General features: G+C 55.1%; 1 protein-coding gene across 2 annotated transcripts; it reads right to left on the bottom strand.

The window, feature by feature from the left end:
• Positions 1 to 7,631: 7,631 nt before the first annotated feature.
• Positions 7,632 to 17,786, bottom strand: LOC119094864 (phospholipase ABHD3). 2 transcript variants are annotated; one of them, XM_037217780.1, is made up of 9 exons: positions 17,556 to 17,786; positions 14,129 to 14,298; positions 13,496 to 13,617; positions 11,994 to 12,100; positions 10,478 to 10,590; positions 9,804 to 9,983; positions 9,045 to 9,102; positions 8,523 to 8,688; positions 7,632 to 7,827 (listed from the first exon to the last, which is right to left on the bottom strand). In XM_037217780.1, exons 1-9 carry the CDS (start codon positions 17,643 to 17,645, stop codon positions 7,652 to 7,654), a joined length of 1,182 nt encoding a protein of 393 aa, XP_037073675.1. In that variant the 5' UTR covers positions 17,646 to 17,786; the 3' UTR covers positions 7,632 to 7,651. The 2 variants fall into 2 exon arrangements, with proteins under 2 accessions (XP_037073675.1, XP_037073676.1); XM_037217781.1 differs by lacking the exon at positions 17,556 to 17,786 and adding an exon at positions 15,083 to 15,472.
• Positions 17,787 to 20,590: the final 2,804 nt, after the last annotated feature.

Genomic DNA, 20,590 nt, shown 5'->3' with positions numbered 1-20,590 from the left:
GGCGAGGTGTGAGACCGAGCGCTGGAGCCGCCACGTCGACCGGCGAGGTGTGAGACCGAGCGCTGGAGTCGCCACGTCGACCGGCGAGGTGTGAGACCGAGCGCTGGAGCCGCCACGTCGACCGGCGAGGTGTGAGACCGAGCGCTGGAGCCGCCACGTCGACCGGCGAGGTGTGAGACCGAGCGCTGGAGCCGCCACGTCGACCGGTGAGGTGTGAGACCGAGCGCTGGAGCCGCCACGTCGACCGGCGAGGTGTGAGACCGAGCGCTGGAGCCGCCACGTCGACCGGTGAGGTGTGAGACCGAGCGCTGGAGCCGCCACGTCGACCGGCGAGGTGTGAGACCGAGCGCTGGAGCCGCCACGTCGACCGGCGAGACGTGAGACGTGGGACGTGACGTCCAGACGGACCCGCGGCTGCACCGAGCTTTGAACTGATCCGAATTCTATGTCTGTGGGCGCCGCGGTCAGCTGCCGTACCCTATTCGCAATCCCACGAGTGTTTTCTATGGTGCATGGACACCACGTGGGTTTCTGTTCCGTTGCGCCCTGCTTACTGTGGACACAGTGTCAGCTATGGGGTCGATAGGAGCAGCTTCAGCCGCATTACAAAACGCATCGTCTGTTTTCGCGAACACCCAGCGATCCTGAATGAATATAGCAGCACGGTTCAGCCAGTCTACCGTGCCGAATAGAACCAGGACGGAGCATAGTCAGCTCGCGTGCCCCTCATTGGCCCGTGCTCGCCGAATCGCCACCGAATCGGGGCCGTGCGATGGCGATGCCCTCGCGCGCTGCGGGGGACCTCGCCCCGTCCGCCTGCACCAGGCTCGGCTGGGAAACCCCGGACTGCCGACTGTGACCAGGCCTGTTCATTGTCGTGTCATTGTCGTGTCAGCCGTGTCAGTGTCATGTGCGCAGTTTAGTGATGGTTTGAGATGGCGGCTAGGCCCGGGCAGCCCGCGCTGCCGTCTGATCTCGCGGCTTCAGGTCTGGTCGGGCCACGAACAGACGATAGCCTCTCGCGCCTGTCACTTGTCTTGGACCAACATGTATCGGACGGCAGGGTAAGTGATCCACAGCGGCGCCTCGACCGCTGCGTCATGGTGATTGGGCCCGTCGCATAGGGTGGAGGCGCGTATCGAGCTTTGATTGTCACACTTCCAGGCAGGCCGCGGCAGCCGGCTTCTCTCTGTGTCCGGTTCCGCGCTCCCCGGCCGCACCGGCAGGGCAAGCGCTGAGGCCCAGGGGAGCGCCTGTCACCTGTCGGTTGATGCGTGGTGCGGGGAGTTCAGACTTGCCACGCGCTGACGGGAGCGGGGCGCCGTGGCCGGCCGCGGAGACCGACCCCGTTGGCAGATGGCGATTGGATCTCTGGCTCGGCGCTCCCCTGGCGCACCACGGGAGCGCGCCGGACCTGGCGCCCACGCCCGGTCAGACCGGGCGGCGCGGCGCGGGCTACGCTCCCGACCAGCATTGCACGGCCGGCCGCCGGCGGGCAGTGGCAGGTCAGGATGTGTGCGGACGGGTCTCCCCCACACCCCGGCACCTGTCCACGCGCACCGGCGGGCAGCGGCAGGTCAGGCTGTCCGCGGAGGCCCCCAACCTGTCCCCGTCCGCCGGTGGGCAGCGGCAGGTCAGGCTGTCCGCGGAGGCCCCCACACCTGTCCCCGTCCGCCGGTAGGCAGCGGCAGGTCAGGCTGTCCGCGGAGGCCCCCACACCCGTCCCCGTCCGCCGGCGGGCAGCGGCAGATCAGGCTGTCCACGGAGGCCCCCACACCTGTCCCTGTCCGCCGGCGGGCAGCGGCAGGTCAGGCTGCCCGCGGAGGCCCCCACACCTGTCCCCGCCCGCCGGCGGGCAGCGGCAGGTCAGGCTTTCCGCAAAGGCCCCCAACCTGTCCCCGTCCGCCGGCGGGCAGCCCCTCAGGACCCGGCGCCACAGGCTATGTGCGGAGCCGGCTGTACTCTGGGCTTGACCGTAGCGTCACGACCTCTCAGCCGTCCGAATCATTAGGTGTCGAGGATCGCATGTGCCATCACACGCAATATCCTGCGAGCTGCTCGCAATGCCACGTGTGGAACATAGCGCGCTGCTTTCTGTCTGACAGCTCGCGTCGTGGTCTGCGCATCATTCTGAGCACGTCTCGTTAAATATCTTCCATGACGGTAGGTGTGCTGTCGCTGTGTGGCAATAGACATAACCGTGCATCAGTGTCGTGGCTGTATTTTATAGATATCGGCGACGCCGTCTGACCAGCGAGCAGTATGGTGCGGTAAACGGGCGTGGGCGGTGTTTTGCTGCTGATTATCCGATGGTTCCTGCTGTCGTCAGTTGAGCGAGGGGTTCGGCACGGTGGCAGTTCGCCAGTTCCACCGTTTTCTTGATTAAAGGTGGCGGCAGTCGCCCTCCCTCCATCAGGGGTAGCGGAAAGGCACGGGTTCATCACACGCAGCGACTGGTTAAAGCGTTTATTGCGTGTACAGCGCTCGATGGCACCACGTAATCATAGCTGACGCGACCGGGCCCGACGGCTTCTAATGTCCGAGTTCCCATGAAATAACGCTGTTCACTCCTGACTAGCGGATGGCACTACCGGACTACGGCTAGGATACAGGGAAGGACTGACCATCGCGCCTTATAACTGCTAAACCGACGCGGGGAATGTCGGCTCTCATGGGGCACCAGCACGGTGTCTGCGGACAGCCGCTCTGGGCACGGAGCTGGACGAGCCTGGGCAGACAGCGCCGGCTGGGAGGGAACGACACATCGCACGCAACCGTATGGAGTGTTCGTCAGCACCCGTAATACAATACCGCCAGTTTCTAATAAAGCTCTGATTAAGTAATCTATTTGTTCTGAAGACGTGCGGCCGGCTATCTAAACTAACAGACTAGTGACAGGCAGTTGCTACAGCACCCACAGGCTAGCTGTCTGTGTTCCCTAGCGTGGCCGTCACTGAAAAAAAAAAACGGAGAAGAGCTGGCAGCCGCGATCGCCAGCTTTCGGTCGTATCGTATTTGAGAGGGAATGCATATACGTCATGCGAGGGAGGATGCCGGGTTTGATCAACATCACAGGCAGACGTATGCTCTTTACGCCGTCCCACTACGCGGTTCCAACAGCCACTCATCCTAGCCCGGTGGAGACAGCGGCAGAGCCAGGCGACCTTTTGCGGTAACAGCAAACTCGCCAGAGGCCAGAGAAACTTCTAACGCTGACACGAGCCTTGCCAGAGCACCTCTGACGCTGACACGAGCCCCGCCAGGGCACCTCTGACGCTGACACGAGCCCCGCCAGAGCACCTCTGACGCTGACACGAGCCCCGCCAGAGCACCTCTGACGGTGACACGAGCCCCGCCAGGGCACCTCTGACGGTGACACGAGCCTTGCCAGAGCACCTCTGACGGTGACACGAGCCCCGCCAGGGCACCTCTGACGGTGACACGAGCCCCGCCGGGCACCTCTGACGGTGACACGAGCCCCGCCAGGGCACCTCTGACGGTGACACGAGCCCCGCCAGAGCACCTCTTACGGTGACACGAGCCCCGCCGGGCACCTCTGCCGCTGACACGAGCCCCGCCGGGCACCTCTGACGGTGACACAAGCCCCGCCAGGGCACCTCTGCCGCTGACACGAGCCCCGCCAGGGCACCTCTGACGGTGACACGAGCCCCGCCAGGGCACCTCTGACGGTGACACGAGCCCCGCCAGGGCACCTCTGACGGTGACACGAGCCCCGCCAGAGCACCTCTGACGGTGACACGAGCCCCGCCAGGGCACCTCTGACGGTGACACGAGCCCCGCCGGACACCTCTGACGGTGACACGAGCCCCGCCAGGGCTCCTCTGCCGCTGACACGAGCTCCGCCAGAGCACCTCTGACGGTGACACGAGCCCCGCCAGGGCACCTCTGACGGTGACACGAGCCCCGCCAGGGCACCTCTGCCGCTGACACGAGCCCCGCCAGGGCACCTCTGACGGTGACACGAGCCCCGCCAGGGCACCTCTGACGGTGACACGAGCCCCGCCGGGCACCTCTGACGGTGACACGAGCCCCGCCAGGGCACCTCTGCCGCTGACACGAGCCCCGCCGGGCACCTCTGACAGTGACACGAGCCCCGCCGGGCACCTCTGCCGCTGACACGAGCCCCGCCGGGCACCTCTGACGGTGACACGAGCCCCGCCGGGCACCTCTGCCGCTGACACGAGCCCCGCCGGGCACCTCTGACGGTGACACGAGCCCCGCCAGCGCACCTCTGACAGTGACACCAGCCCCGCCAGCGCACCTCTGAGCTGCCAGGCCGCGGGCTCGCGAGACACTCTCTAACCACACCTTTAGCGCTGACCTGATCAAAGCGAAGGGAATGTGAGCGCCTCGCGGACGAGTGGCAATACAGCGGAGGCGGCACCGGGACCAGAGGCGCGCCACAGAGGCGCATGCGCTGTTTGCCGGGTGAACGAGTCGGACCTACTGGCACCTATTGGCATATTGTCACTACAGTGAATAAGTCAAAAGTATTTCGATGTAACTACACTACACTGTCACGGCTTCACATGCTCACAAACGCTTGCAATGCATCTGTTCAGTGCGCACTAGTTTAAAATCACCATAATACGTCTCCTTCCGACATCATCATCCGACTTCCAATATCAGGGAGGAGAGAGCTGCCAACTTTTTTTTGTCAATGTGCAAGAACAGCCTTAAATGTAAGTGTAATCCAGATTTAAAGGTCCATACCTACCACGGACAGAACCGAACTCAGTCCTTGGAAAGCACCTCCTACAACGTCCCAAAGTAATTCAAATAATCGCACCCATTGGCCGACTCCACGACCAGCTTCCGTGGGTACGACGCAAAACTACCGCACCACCCCCAACCTAATTAACGCAATCCCCCCCCTCCCCATCCTACCGCGGGGTCAGGATCAGTACGTCATACAGCACGCTCTCACTGCGGCGCTGGGGGCGCTCCCACGCATGCGCAAAGTCCGGATCAACAATATTGAGCAGACGTGAACACGTCCCTTTGTAACGCTCGCCGGTGTCCGGGCGGCGGCGGCCGGTTTGTTCTGCCGCGGTTTGGCGGCGTCCGCCAGGGTCAACAAGCGACCTCACGCTCGCCCGGCGTCGGACTGCAGCAGGCGTGGACCCGACCTTGCGGAGTGCCCAGATGGCCCATCGAGGGCCGCTGCATCCAGACACGTCACGTGCGGCCGAGGTCCGGCCGGCGGCGAGCCCTCCGGGCGTCACGGGATACGAGCGACAGGAACACGAGACGGACACCATCAGGTGTCGACCGCGAGCGGAGGGGTGTTGTCGAGCTGACGCGTACCTGAGTTCGGCTGTTTGCCATGATACGGGCTTCCGGTTGTGCGTGATGGCTCTCGAGAGAACACGTTATTCGCGCACGCACAATGCAGATCGCGGAATCACCGGGAGGCACCCCCCTGAATACGTGTTGAGCTTGTTCGCCGTCAGACCCACAGAACAGTCATCAACGACAGGCGGCAGGATCTGCAGACAACACATGTCTAGTCAACTGGCTCACCACCAGACGAACACGTGGGAAACTCAGAGGGTCCAGCCCGTGATGAGTCAAAGTACCCGGCTCGTGCACTGTAAGACGATCATGGAACACAGTCGCACACGTCACTTCCCATCACCTGACTGGAATCTGTTTTCATCTCGGTGCACAGCAGGGCACCGCACGCATTCAAATCACACGCATATCACTGGGGCCTGACTAAGTTCTATCACACGCAGTTGCACGCGCCGACACAGGCAAGGGGACTCCCGGCTGACTGACGGCGTTACGCAAAACCGGAACCACCCCCAGTCGCGCCCAACACCAACGCATCCAAGTCATTTAAAACGCATTCCGTAACAGCGGACTACAAGTAACTCGCAAAGGCCTGCCGATGGGACGGCCGCGGCGAACAAGTGAACTAGCTAGAAACTGCAAAGAGTGGACTGTAACGGGCGCTGCGGCCGTCCTCAAGCGACTGATAACGGCCGGGGCGTGAGGAAAGAGAGTGCAAGAGGCCGCATGGACAGAGGCGGGTCTGCGCAGACGCTAGTCTGACCTAGACAGAGGCGGGTCTGCACCGGCGCTGACCCGGACAGAGGCGGATCTGCGCAGGCGCTAGTCCGGCCCAGACAGAGGCGGGTCTGCACCAGCGCTGACTCGGGCAGAGGCGGGTCTACGCCGGCGCTGACCTAGACAGAGGCCGGCTGCACCAGCGCTGACCAAGACAGAGGCGGGTCTGCACCAGCGCTGACCCAGACAGAGGCGGGTCTGCGCAGGCGCTAGTCTGACCCAGACAAAGGAGGGTCTGCACCGGCGCTGACCCAGACAGAGGCGGGTCTGCACCGGCGCTGACCCGGACAGAGGCGGGTCTGCGCAGGCGCTAGTCTGGCCCAGACAGAGGCCGGTCTGCACCAGCGCTGACCCGGGCAGAGGCGGGTCTACGTCAGCGCTGACCCAGACAGAGGCCGGCTGCACCAGCGCTGACCAAGACAGAGGCGGGTCTGCAGCGGCGCTGACCAAGAGAGAGAGGCGGGTCTGCACCGGCGCTAACCCAGACAGAGGCGGGTCTGCACCGGCGCTGACCAAGACAGAGGCGGGTCTGTGCAGGCGCTAGTCTGACCCAGACAGAGGCGGGTCTGCGCAGGCGTTGACTCAGCCCGCGCCCGCGTCACCCCAGACACCCCCGACTGGGTCCAGGCGGGCTGTCCGGCTCACCGAACGGCCAGTGTAGCCCCGGGCCACCTCGGGGAGCTCCGAACACGGCCCTCTGCCTAATCTCCTCGCACAGACCGGATCTATAAAGCTGACTACTTAAATGCCCTGCTTAATAGCAACAATAATTTCTAACGGTTCGGGTCACCAGTCTGTCGCTTAATCAGCGCCGTGTAAACCAACGACAGGGCCTGCTGATGGGCCACCCTGCCCATTCCGTCTGCATACCCTGCCACAACCAAATGGCAAAGATGAGAACGGAGCCGGGCGTCCATCTGAAAGACCCACCGCTGGTTCACCTGCTGGCGCCGGGTCTGCTGCTGGTTCAGCTGGTTCAGCTGCGGGCGCCGGGTCTGCTGCTTATTCAGCTGGTTCAGCTGTGGGCGCCGAGTCTGCTGCTGGTTCAGCTGGATCAGCTGCGGATTGGCCAGCGCGGCGCGGCAGCACTCTACTGCTGGACCAGCTCCGGGTTGGCCAGCGCGGCGCGGCAGTGCCCTACTGCTGGATCAGCTCCGGGTTGGCCAGCGCGGCGCGGCAGTACTCTACTGCTGGATCAGCTCCGGGTTGGCCAGCGCGGCGCGGCAGCACTCTACTGCTGGATCAGCTCCGGGTTGGCCAGCGCGGCGCGGCAGTACTCTACTGCTGGATCAGCTCCGGGTTGGCCAGCGCGGCGCGGCAGCACTCTACTGCTGGATCAGCTCCGGGTTGGCCCAGCGCGGCGCGGCAGCACTCTACTGCTGGATCAGCTCCGGGTTGGCCAGCGCGGCGCGGCAGCTACTTACTGCTGGATCAGCTCCGGGTTGGCCAGCGCGGCGCGGCAGTACTCTACTGCTGGATCAGCTCCGGGTTGGCCCCGCGCGCGGCAGCACTCTACTGCTGGATCAGCTCCGGTTGGCCAGCGCGGCGCGGCAGTACTCTACTGCTGGATCAGCTCCGGGTTGGCCAGCGCGGCGCGGCAGTACTCCGCGAATATGCGATCGATGTAGTTCTGTCCGAACGGCAGCATGCCCTCCATGAAGCCGATATGGCCGCCGTGCGACGTCAGCACGATGGCCACGTGCGACGTCTTCTGCACGGCCTCCAGGGGTACTCCTGCGGAGCGGGCACGGCTGTGACAGGCGGCCAGCAGCTCCTCTGGAAGGACACGACGCACCGGCGCCAACCCGACAGCACGCGAACAGAGCCTGCCAACCGTCACATCATGGAGATTCTCTCAAGCGCCCAATGACAGCCCGGAGCGAGGTCGCCATGTTCCAAAGCCATCCCATGATGTATGATGCAGCCGTGCCAAGAACGGAGACGCCACACACGCACACGCACACGCACACGTACACGCACGCACACACGCACACACGCGCACACACCCACACCCACACCCACACCCACACACACAATCTCCAATCTGCCACCATTCACTGTTATCACACCATATTGGAACCCCCTGGTTCATTGTGACGCTGGTAGCGACGACGAACTGTGGTGCGGACATGATGCTGTCTCAATTAAAAGCTGGTCTTGATTGACAAAGCTGACATACATGCATAAAAATATCCATTTCGCATGTAAACTAATATCGACTCTGTTAGATGCGGCGCCTATTTCCGCACAGGTGACGCCAAACCAACGGCATTAATGTCGACGCACGCCGACCCGCGTCACCAAAGCCAATGGAAGGACGGCTCCGTCAACACCCCAGCACGGAACCATTCCCCAGGCGCTGCGCGTCCGCGCCCGACCTCGCGCGGCACCGTCCGGCCGCTGCGCCGTCCGAGCCCGCCGCCACTGACCGGAGCACGGGATGAAGGGGTCGTCGGCGGCGTTGAGCCCGAGCAGCGGCACCTTGATGCGGTGCAGCTTGTCGGTCAGCGTCGCCGCCGAGTAGTAGTCCTCCACGTCGCGGAAGCCGAACTGCTTCACCACGAACGACGCGTCGAACTCGCGGATCGTGCGCGACTGGCCGACGGGGGCGGGGGGTCAGAGGTCCGTCAGCGCGTTCGGGCGTGGCGGGAGTGCGCGACCCACCAGCGCGAGGCCGGGCAAACGTCTGGCGCTAACAGAGGCTGTGGTGGCGCTGCGATGAGCCCAGGGCTGCACAAAGCTTCAGGTGACAGGTCAGCCTGTGTGATCCTCTTATCACGGAGCTCAGACGTGAGACGGCGCACTTGCCGAACTCCCGCCCGCACCGCGGCGATGGCAGCGTTCAACGCATACTGCACGACGCCGAGGCACCCCCAACACACTTCAGAATGATGCACGACGTGAACCATGTCATCGCACCTTAAAATATTTCCTGTGTATCCCAGGCTCACCTTCACCACCTCCTGGAAATCCCACGGTACTCCAGCAGTGTTGATGACTTTCTCATGCCTGAAACGAAGGGACGCAGCGTACCTTGACAAAGGTCCGGTTACAACCTACAGCAACCAGTGAAATGTCACCATGCGGATCATGGCCCAGATCAATGCCTTTTTATGGCGGTATTCCAACAACGGCAGTGTTTGTTTCATGCAGTCATTTCTGGATCTGATCAGACGCACAACACATAAACTGTACAGCGCAATCCGTCGAGGCAGCGTACATGTTAGCGGGACCGCGGAGCTATGAGTCATCGGGAGGTTCAAAGGCCGGGCGAAACATCTCGCTGACTTTGGTACTTTGTGTGACATTCGCCATGGCCTTGTTTGACAAGAGCGACCGGAGACCACCGGCTTCGTCGCGTATTTACGCCTCCACCGGTTTTGCCAGACCTCAGAATCGCCGGCACATCAGCAGCTTGGCTAGCTCGACACAAACTTATCCACATCGCGCACCAAACATCGCACAACCCACATCGTTGAGCATGACAGCTCTCCCCAACTGAAAAAAATCCAGCACGGTTTAACCAATGACCGTGGACCAGCGAGATCTTCCAGCCGCCATCGCGGACCAGCACAGTTTAACCAGCCACCACAAACCAGCACGGTTTAATCCGCCACCGTGAACCAGTACGGTTTACCAGTCACCACGAACCAGCACGGTTTAACCCGGCACACAAACCTCTCAGGAGATGACGGACAGGGCGGACTCACAGTTTGACCGAGTCCACCAGGCACTCGGCCAGGTGCTTGTTGAGCATCAGATTGATGACGGGCGTCTCCAGACTGGCGGTGCCGACGAACACGTTCCAGGGCACCGAGATGATCATGGCGGCCAGCACCTTGTCGACGGCCGCAGCCGACTGCTGCTGCAGGTAGTTGCCCACGATCATCCTGGCGAGCGTCAGCTGTTAGACGCGATGACCCCACAGTCAGCTCAACGCGGTGATGTGGAGGCTACGCGGGATAGTTGTCCCCTAGGATCAGCCTGCTTGGCGATGACAATACTGCTGGCAAGAAGCGCGGTCGGCAGCCTGACAAGCTGACATCTCGCTGAGATCTTCAGTCGCAGTGAGCCGAGTGTGTGTGGGACACACGCGGCTGGCTCCAAACAAGCCGCCTAATAAACCGTCGTTACGTAACAGCGCGATGCCACGTTTTAATTTCTCCGCGAAGTTCCTACGTGACATAACTACGCACACGGCACACACGGCGGACGGGTTGTAAACTTTTATAAACTTATCACTCCATAATATATACATACATATATATATATATATATATATATATATATTTATATATTTATATATTTATATATCAAGTCCTTAACATTTACTTTAACCTTATTGGGTTGGTAATTGGGGGGGGGGGGGGCGGGGAACGGTTACCCTCCGAGGGAGATGCCGGTGAGCACAATCCTGGCGCGTGGGTGCGCGCTGTGCAGGCGGTCGATCACGTATCCCAGGTCATCGCTGTTGGCCGCGCAGTACGTCCGCGGCGTCTGCACACACAGCGGCGGCGTAGAGGGAAGGCGTTAGCGGCGGCGGCGGAGACGAGGAGGGGTTAGCGGCACTCGGCCCGCCCTGCCAGTCAGGCGAGGTCGGAGCGGCCCGGGCAACACACGCGGCGGGCGGCGGCGGGGGGGGGAGGGGGGGGGGGCCCAGCGGCGCTCGGTCCCCTCCGTCATCAGGCGAGGTCGGAGCGGCCCGAACAGCGCATACCTCGGGCGACACTAGCTGATAACACGGCACTGAAACAACAGGGCCAGCCGAAAAAAACCACACCGTGGGTTCGCCGCGGACGCACGGCACCAAACACAGCAAAGCATGTTAAGCATGACAAGTCAACTGACATTTACGAGGTGTGAACGTCTGTTCAAATGGAGATACGAAATATACTCCGGCATATATATATATATATATATATATATATATATATATATATATATATATGTATGCCTGTATTTATTAAAAAATACAGCAGATAATAAGTCATACTCGTCTATTTAAGTCCACAGTGCACTGGCCCCTAAGGCTGTCGTTAGTGAGCGGGTCCCGACAACTTATAAGTCACAACAGCCGGCCGAAATATACTACTTCTGTACCGGGCGCAGACAGCCCGTATCTAACCAATTTTCATCACTGCGCCACCGGAGGAGACCGCCACTTGGTGCAAGGATCAAATGGGACTATCGGGTTAGTAAAACGTGTCATATGACGCACGTGCATTCGGCGCACCATCATCAGCTGTTTCAGATACGAGAAAGCGTCCGTCGTTCGGCCACCGTATGTGGCGTCGTGGCCTCGAAAGGACTATCTTAGTGATACGTGTATGACACAACCACCTAGGCAAGCAAAGGCCGAGTAACACACGCGAGGCGCGAGTCATTCAGCCATGTTGACCTTTGGCCGGAATCTTGAGAATCCGATGGTTCTGGGTTCGGGGCGTGCATAGTCAGCCCAGACTCAAATCTGAATCACGTTTGTCACGCGATGTCACGTTTGTACGGGCGCTCTGCCGGTTTCAAAGTGCACCAATGGCGCTGGCTTCCAGGAGCAGCACTGGGTCCATAATTTGACGTTTAATTAAACACTCCGCACCGGCCTAGTTTCAGCCACGGCTGAATCAGTCCCAGACGGACAAGACGGGCCAACGCCGTGCAGCCGACCGGCGGCAGTCACCCACAAGGCGAGAATTCCCGACAAAGGCGAATGTGTGATTCGAATGGAAGACGTCCGAAAACACGCAAACCGGTTTCGTGAGTTTAAGCGGATTACTTCACATCGATACGCAGTTAGGAACTACTCCGGTGAACACAGACCCTCAGTCTGTCGCGACTCAACAACAACACGGAGCGAGCGGGCGGGTGCGGTGGGGGTCGGCCGGGCGGCGCCGATGCGGTACCTTCAGCTGGACGCCGCCGCGTCCCCGCTGGTTCAGCACCACACAGCTGGCTCCGATGCGCTCCGACACCAGGATCAGGCTGCGGATGTAGTCCGACTGACTGCTGCCTGCGGAGCGGTGCACAGAAGACACGCTCAGAGAACGGACCACACTGACTGTGGAGCAGCACACCGAAGACACGCTCAGAGAACGGACCACACTAACTGTGGAGCAGCACACCGCAGACAGGCTCAGAGAACGGGCCACAATGACCCACTGTCTGTGGGGCAGCATACCGAAAACACACTCAGAGAACGGGCCACAATGACTGTGGAGCAGCACACCGAAGATACGCTCAGAGAATGGTCCACACCGACTCACCACCCGTGGAGTAGCATACCGACAGCATCCTCAGAACGAAACCAAGAACGAAACGACAGAACGACAGAACGAAACCAAGCCCGGCACCCTGACCGTTACCTGTCCAACAGCACACAAAAAGCGCACCCAGAGAGCAGGGCCACACTTGTCGGGCCTCTGTCAGAGGTCGGGGCCGGAATGCTCGATGGACAGGTGACAGAACAATTACCGCGACATGTGGCCCGTTCGGCCGGTGGGACGGAAGTGGCAGATGTCAGACACGGCACCGCGCTGCAGCAGCGCCCGGCCCACACCGCCCGACCACCGGCCTCCCGCAGCCGGTCATCACACCGTCCCAATCCCCGCGGCCGGTCATCACACCGCCACACAGGTGGTCATCACACTGCCCCACAGGCAGTCATCACACTGCCACACAGGTGGTCATCACACCGCCACACAGGCGGTCATCACAATGCCACACACGCCGGTCATCACACGGCCACACAGGCCTGTCATCACACTGCCACACAGTCCGGTCATCACACCGCCACACCGGCGGTCATCACACTGCACACAGGCGGTCATCACACTGCCAAACAGGCGGTCATCACACCGCCACACAGGCGGTCACCACACCACCACACAGGTGGTCATCACACCGCCACACACGCCGGTCATCACACGGCCACACAGGCCTGTCATCACACTGCCACACAGTCCGGTCATCACACCGCCACACCGGCGGTCATCACACTGCCACACAGGCGGTTATCACACTGCCAAACAGGCGGTCATCACACCGCCACACAGGCGGTCACCACACCACCACACAGGTGGTCATCACACCGCCACACAGGCGGTCATCACACTGCCACACAGGCCGGTTATCACATCGCCACACAGCTGGTCATCACACCACCACACAGCTGGTCATCACACCACCACACAGCTGGTCATCACATCGCCACACAGCTGGTCATCACACCACCACACAGCTGGTCATCACACCGCCACACAGGCGGTCATCACACCACCACACTGTCCACCTCGGACTGAGACCGCTCTTCACAAGAGACGCACCGGGCACGGTGACCCGGCGGCAGACGAGCAACGCCCCCGCCGCCACGACCGGGCCGCCCGCGGGCCGCTGCCGGCTCGCCCACCTGTCAGTCCGGGCACCAGCAACACGATCGGGTGGGCGTCCTCGCGGCCCCGGGTCGCCCTGAAGGCGCTCCGGTGCCAGTCCAGCGCCACGACGCCGCCGTCCGGCAGGTCCACCAGCTCCCTGGCGGCGACGGCCGGCCGGTCAGCGAGAGGCCGGCGGCGGGAAGTGTTGGAAGAAGTCAGCAGCATCGTGGTCCGCACGGGCATATCTGAGCATGAGTGTCTTCACATTGTAGCAATGATACGTAGTCACAAATCATACGGGAGATAATGGGCATACAAGCAATTTTGCGTCGCTTTGGTTCTCACTGAAGATTGGTTGTCAGGTGTCAATGTCCCAGACACATTCAGAACACACAGTTACCAAGTTTCGTGTCAGATCTGGCATACAAGCAATCGCGGACACTTATCGCAGACCCGCAAGCACAACTGTCCAGACATGTTGCTGCACACCAATTCTCGCAGTCCACAAAACTGTGAGTCCTGCACTGCTTAAAAACAAAAATGGGTGTCATCCACGCCAACTGGCTGCCACCTGCCAGCCCGGCGTCATTCCTGCCGGTGTACGTCGACCCCTTGCCGCGGTCTCCGGCCTCCGCGACCCCCCAAACGCTGCGTCCCAGGCCGCTCACCTCTCATAGTCGATGACCGGCAGCTGACTGCGGAACAGGCTGCCCAGGATGGTCTGCAGGCGCGCCTCCAGACACCAGGGCGTCGGCCAGTACTTCTCCTGCAGGATGGACAGGTGCGACTCCAGGAAGCGGCCGAACTTGCTGTCCGCCTTTACCGCCGTCACCGGCACCTGGGGCAGCGCAGAGGCCAGCTGGCATGTAGGGCCAGGCTGCTGTGCAGGGCTCAGTGAGACACTGGACCCATGGGTGGGTCTTAGAGCATGGGCTGCTTTGATGATTTTTGGGTATTCAGAATAAATTGTATCATGTGTTACATAAGTTGCAGGAATGTCGAGATACTAGTATACATATGCATGCATGCAACTGAAAAATATATACATACATGCATGCATGCAAATGCAAAATATATACATACATGCATGCATAATTCAATAGCTTTCAATGTCACATCCAATGAAATGATGGGAGTTGAACATGCAAATTTTCCAATTATTACAAGACACATGAAGGTGCTAAATATCTATTGGTTTACTTCATGATGCATTCATTCCTATTATCATCAGCACCACAACAATAACCTCAACTATGGGAAGGAACTTAAGCACAGCTGGTAAAAAGCTTTGAATCTACTATTTTTACAGCAATGGTTTATCATTCCGACGCAGAATGACTTGATCCTCACCAATAGACCATCAATGCCATATATATATATATATATATATATATATATATATATATATATATATATATATATATATATATATATATATACACATATATATATATATATATATATATATATATATATATATATATATATATATATATATATATATATCAGAAATATTAAATTCATTACATTAGATCAGCCCCAAATTACAAAATTTTCCTGCGACCCTTTAACCCTTACTGAGACCCATGAAGATAACACTGAAGTCCATGGCAGGCAGTTACCATTCTTGTGCAGTATGGATGATACTTCCTGTATTTCATACTACATTTGTAACCAATAATGCCCAAATCATTTAATGAAAAGTATTTTCATGAGCATTTATGCAATGTCTGCAGCCAGAAATCCATGGTCCCTGATCGCCATTCTCACATTATCTTCTAGATTACATCAAAAGCACTGAATAATCCCTGAAAACCAATATCAAAACTTGTGAAAAACAGCACAATATAATTGTTTTCCAACCACCATACATTAAATAATTACTAGGCAGTCATGCCATATGACTAGCACTGTTGCCTTGATATTGTTGTCTAAAACCAGATAAGCACAGTTGCTGCTGTTTGCATGCATCTTTTTTAGGAGGATATGAACAATGATCTTCATCAATAGAGATCATCTTGGGGCAAAGCACCTTAAAAGATATGCTTTCTCCAACAAAATGTTGGACTGTCAGCTACATCCGATGACACTGTGTACATTCTGTATTACAGTTTTTGGCTCTTAGTTACAAATTGGTAATGATCACACGATACCTGAAAGCTGGATACTTCATAATTAGCTTAACACCATTGTACTTCATTGCTACTTATTAACACTTGTTTAACTGAATTTATCTGAGCAGGCTAAATTCCATGTTCATGCTCCTGGGACTATCGATCTCCATCAATATCACATACAACTGTAATCAGCAATGATCACCACATGACTCAACCAGGCAGGCAGCATGACTTGGTATAGAAAAGGTGTTGGGCCATGGATACCATCTGCCAGTAATCATATCAGCATACCACACATTCCAAGAGAATGTTGCATATTCTGGGGTGTATCTCTCTGCAAGTCATGGGCTCAAGCTACGCCTAAAAAAAAACTCTGAACACAGAACTGTAGCTTTTTTGCATGTGCAGTTTACTTAGCATATTTCCTAACACCATGAAGCACAATATGCTTTTAGAAAAATGATGCATGTGAACATACTCCCAACACTAATACATAGAAGGTATCAACACATGCCCTGGTGGCCAGTTGGATACCCTTCCTATGGGTGGGGGTCAATTTGACCTCCCTGAGATATCAGAAACTAAGTGAGCTAGAGACACCAAATTCACAGGGCGTGCTGACCTGTATGTGAACTCACTAGGTCAAAGTCTGAGGTTTCTTGGGCATGACCTTTGGGTCAAATAAGGTCAAACAAGGTCAAATTCCAGGCTGGTTCCCAAAGTGAATGCAAAACCTAGATAACTGTTTTAAGCAAAATTTAATATGCTCATTCAAGGTCAGTGACCTTGTTTGACCTTTTGAAGGTTATGGTGACTAAAATCATACAAGACTGCTTTAAGTTTTGCATTTGATAAGTCACAAAGATTATGCTAGACAGTATGTTTCTAAAAACAAAGTGTTGACCTGAGTCCTTTTAGGTCATTGACCTATTCTGACCTCTAAAAAGTCCATGGAAGATTATAATGCAGTTCCTGGTATCAATAAATGCAAAATGAGTACCAGAAACTAGAGTATTAAAAGAGGTTGGTTTTGACCCTGATATGACATTCATACCTGATATTATGTTAATGCAATTTGCTCATTCCATCTTTCTGTTGTCTAAGCAAGCATCTCAGATATATGGCTTCATCTAATGCTCTACTGTTGCATCAGATTGAATGATTCCCTAGAAATTGCCTTGCTGAAACCATGGCCTTACTTTGACCTGCAATAGATCAGCAGCCTTACAAGGTACACCTAAAATTTTAACATCAAACAATCTGCTATTTAATTTTCTACAACTATGCAAAATTTGGCACAGCTATGCTGGCCCATTTGGAAACCGTTCCTAAAAACCATCAAGGGGCAATTTGATGCCCCACCTGAGTGTGTGTTAAATTGTACCAAAATATAACATATTATCAAAATTGTCTGAATTGTGCACACTTGATTTAAGCCATAGCACTAAATTTCTGTTTTCTGCATACTAAACAACAAAAGAGCATGTTAAAACAACTTTGTGAATGTTCCATCCACAGCAGAAAAGACAATCAATAACAGAATTTGAGTAATTATGAATGAATGTTATGCAATGTCTTCAATGTAATGCCATCTTATTATGAAGAGTGATTCATCTAGCCCATGCATCCAGTTTTTTCTCATAATTCTGGATAGTGCTGCTATGAGGATTAATTGGGCTTTACAGCACAATCACTGCCCTAGTCATGCAGCACCCATTATTCTGCACCTGGGCAGTGCAAAAGCAAGTCTGAATGCCCAAATGTAAAAAAATATCAGGAAACTGTGCCCTCCTTTGATCACTGGCATCAAGGAATAAAGTGCATTCACAATCATGTAAAAATCCAAAATATGCATGCTCAACCCTCATGCATGCATGTCACAGTCACAGGCTACCTTAGACTAACAATCTAGGGACAATTCAAAAGTCGTGGTGCACACACAGTCCCGTGGGCATGCTTAGAGGCATCAGTGATTTACCTTCACACATTTGGAAAAATAGTAAGTGATAAATCCAGCAGCAGATAAAGCCACCCAAGCCCCACCAGGCACACCGAAAAAATAGAACATTGCTGAGGAATGCTAGCGAGGTTGGTGGCTTAGCGCTCAGACAGAAGAATAGCTGTGAATGCAGATAAAGGCTGGGAAGTAAATTATATCCCAAAACCAAAACTTCACTCCCACCCTACCCGCACAACGACCCCGGAGTACACGCCCCTGCGGAATGAACCACGATACGCTTGCCCAGAGTAATTAATGCTATGCTGGCATGACCGCACAAAAATCAATGTCACTATGGCGCTATATATGAATAAAACCTGTGCTTCTGTGGTCTGATCGCTCAGATGTACTTGCATCACTATAAAAATTGTTGCCCAATGAAAACTGACAAGTTGGACCTGAGAACCAATGGAATGCTAGCTTTAGCTGCTTTTTATTACTATTAAACAGGTGACGTAAGTGTTTATTTTTTAATAGGAGCCTCATGCAAGATTTTATTGAAACGCGAATCGTGGTTGAATCTTGTTTGGTAGTTTTAGGTTGGTTATCATGCGTTAATGTTCGTGCTGTGATAGATGATTAAAAATTAATGCGCTTCAATGCTAGTGAAATTGAGCTGTTGCTGTGGACACAGGAATGCTGTATATTTGCACAGCTAGGTACCGCTGGATCGCAAACAGTAACCAATGCATTCTCAGCACGCCGACAAAGATCCTATTCAACTTTATTTTGAGAACTACCCAAGGCAGGATGTTATAAGCAAAGTGAGCTGATGTGGAATGAAGTGATTGATATTTCAGTACCTGGCAGGTAATGAAATATTTGTCCTGTCTGTCTGTAGGGCTTAGATTGTGTGAGTGCCTGCCTTCCAATCCACCCACCTGATGTCCTAATGGCTGTCCCTGTGGCTTAGATTGTGAGTGTCTTGCTTCAAATCCACCCTTCATTCACCCCACCCAGTCAGGGTGTACTTTCCTACCTCATATTACAAAAGAGCATTGTACATCAATCATTGTTTTTAGGGCAGAACATATCATAATTAATCATAAAACAGACCATCTATACTCTTACCTTGGAACTTAACTAATTACAATACTGAACACCTGACCGCAGCAAACACACAGCAACCGTGACACCGGCTCCATTACTGCATGCGGTCACAACATTACTGCGTATCAAGCAGCATCAAGAACCATAAAATGTAGGGGGCCAAGGTAACAAGAATCCATGAAATTTGATCCTTGACATCAACAGGACTGGCAGCTAAATAAAAGCTCACTATATGGTACCTATATATGGCATGGAACATGGATGCCAATGGGATGCTGGGTTGAGGGGGATATAGGGTGGGGAGGTTAGGTTAGGTTAGGTTAGGTTAGGTTAGGTTAGGTTAGGTTAGGTTAGGTTAGGTTAGGTTAGGTTAGGTTAGGTCAGGTCAGGTCAGGTCAGGTCAGGTCAGGTCAGGTCAGGTCAGGTCAGGTCAGAGGTCAGGTCAGGTCAGGTTAGGCTATGTTCTGGACTATTCTGGCTTGTGCATTTCATAAACGTACCTAAATGCAATAAGAAACAATTTTCATTGCATTGTTATTGTTACCTTGGTCCCATACATTTTTTATATTCTTGGTAAGCAGAAATATTGTAATTACGCAACGGCAATGCAGAAAACCTGTTTTGAGATTATTTATGATATGTTCCCATTAAACAAGATGAATGGTGTACAATTATTTTGTCTAACCTTAGGTAGGAAAGTTCACCTACACCCCCCACCCACACGTCATGTTAGCTTGGTCTGCGGCAGCCACACTAAAGATCAGGTCATGTTGAGCAGGATTCACCATGCCAGGTATTCTTCAAGCTTTATTCACTTGCAGTGGAGATTTTTGTCCTTCTTAAAAAGGTGAAGTACTTGAAGAATATCTGTAGGGTTAAGTGCTCACACAACAAGAACTGCTTGAAGGGAATATTACAAATCTGAAGATATTGCAGCACATAACAGATATGATAAAGCAAGCTCACTTATAGATATTCACATTTTTTGGTGGAAGAGTATGCTCTATACAGCATAATTTCTGTGTGTAGTAAATATAGTTCTTGACAAGCCATTGTTTGATTAAGCTATCATACATTACATAATATTGATTGAGAGACAATTGATGACCATTATCTCTGGAAATGTGGCTCAGAATGCCAGATATGAATGACTCAACCATTGTGTCTTTGTTGCCCTTGATAATTGCATGGCTTATGAAATGGCGGGATTTCAATGACATTGTTATGATGTCATGAATGCCAAAAGCAACCTTGAAACACTCTCCCGCAACTTTGTGGCCGGCAAGCTCAGAAACCAGAGGGTTTTAGGCCTTGAAAAGGGTATGGTTGCTAGTTGCATCAAATGGTGTTCAGTGTGGCGTTTTCAGTTCAAAACCCCAATACGAATGTGGAACACTCTCTTTAGTGCGGGAGTCTTCTACAAGCTATCTAATATGAGCACTGATCCCACAACTCTATCCATTGAAAAGGTTCAGGCTTCGCCTTTAAAAAAGGCATTATAATTCAATTTAAGTGGTAAATGATCAGGCAGGATGTAGGCACAACCCATTTTGGTAGCATGCATTAAAAGACAGAGCAATGAAAATCCCTCCTGTCTCGAGTTTCCAGACAGGTCAGCCAAAAACTATCCTGTATGTTATGATGACAAGCTCGCGTCGGCACACTGGGGTCGGCACCGCGTCCGAGCTGGCTGACGCGTCCTGCCGTCGGTCTCGTCCGTGCTGGACGTCCCACCGTCGCCTGCGACCGTCACGAACACCGATCCGGAGTGTATCTGCCGACCCGTGCCTGCGGTCGCTCCCTGTCCCCTGTTCCTGTGTTAATCCTGCACCCCCGGGGATGGGGGGGGGGGGGGGCGGAGAGTGGGGAGTTTTCTGCCCCTGTCTTCTAACCCGCTCCTTCGGCGTTCTCAGCACGGCGCGCGGGCCCCCCGTCAGCGCGGTGATTGGTTGTTTGCTCAGTTC

This window comes from Pollicipes pollicipes, unplaced genomic scaffold (genome assembly GCF_011947565.3).
Source record: "Pollicipes pollicipes isolate AB1234 unplaced genomic scaffold, Ppol_2.1 Scaffold_4219;HRSCAF=4965_pilon_pilon_pilon, whole genome shotgun sequence".
In the NCBI taxonomy this organism is placed as follows: domain Eukaryota; kingdom Metazoa; phylum Arthropoda; class Thecostraca; order Pollicipedomorpha; family Pollicipedidae; genus Pollicipes; species Pollicipes pollicipes.
This window is presented reverse-complemented; position numbering and strand designations above follow the sequence as displayed.

Bases quoted from the DNA above. Each gene is read 5' to 3' on its own strand.
- LOC119094864 (XM_037217780.1), bottom strand. From the start codon at position 17,645: ATGTTCTATTTTTTCGGTGTGCCTGGTGGGGCTTGGGTGGCTTTATCT. The intron at 12,101-13,495 runs GTGGGCGAGCCG...ACCGCTCCGCAG, and splicing joins GCTGGTGCCCGGACTGACAG to GCAGCAGTCAGTCGGACTAC. The intron at 9,984-10,477 runs GTAACCGTTCCC...GACGCTCGCCAG, and splicing joins ACCGGCATCTCCCTCGGAGG to GATGATCGTGGGCAACTACC.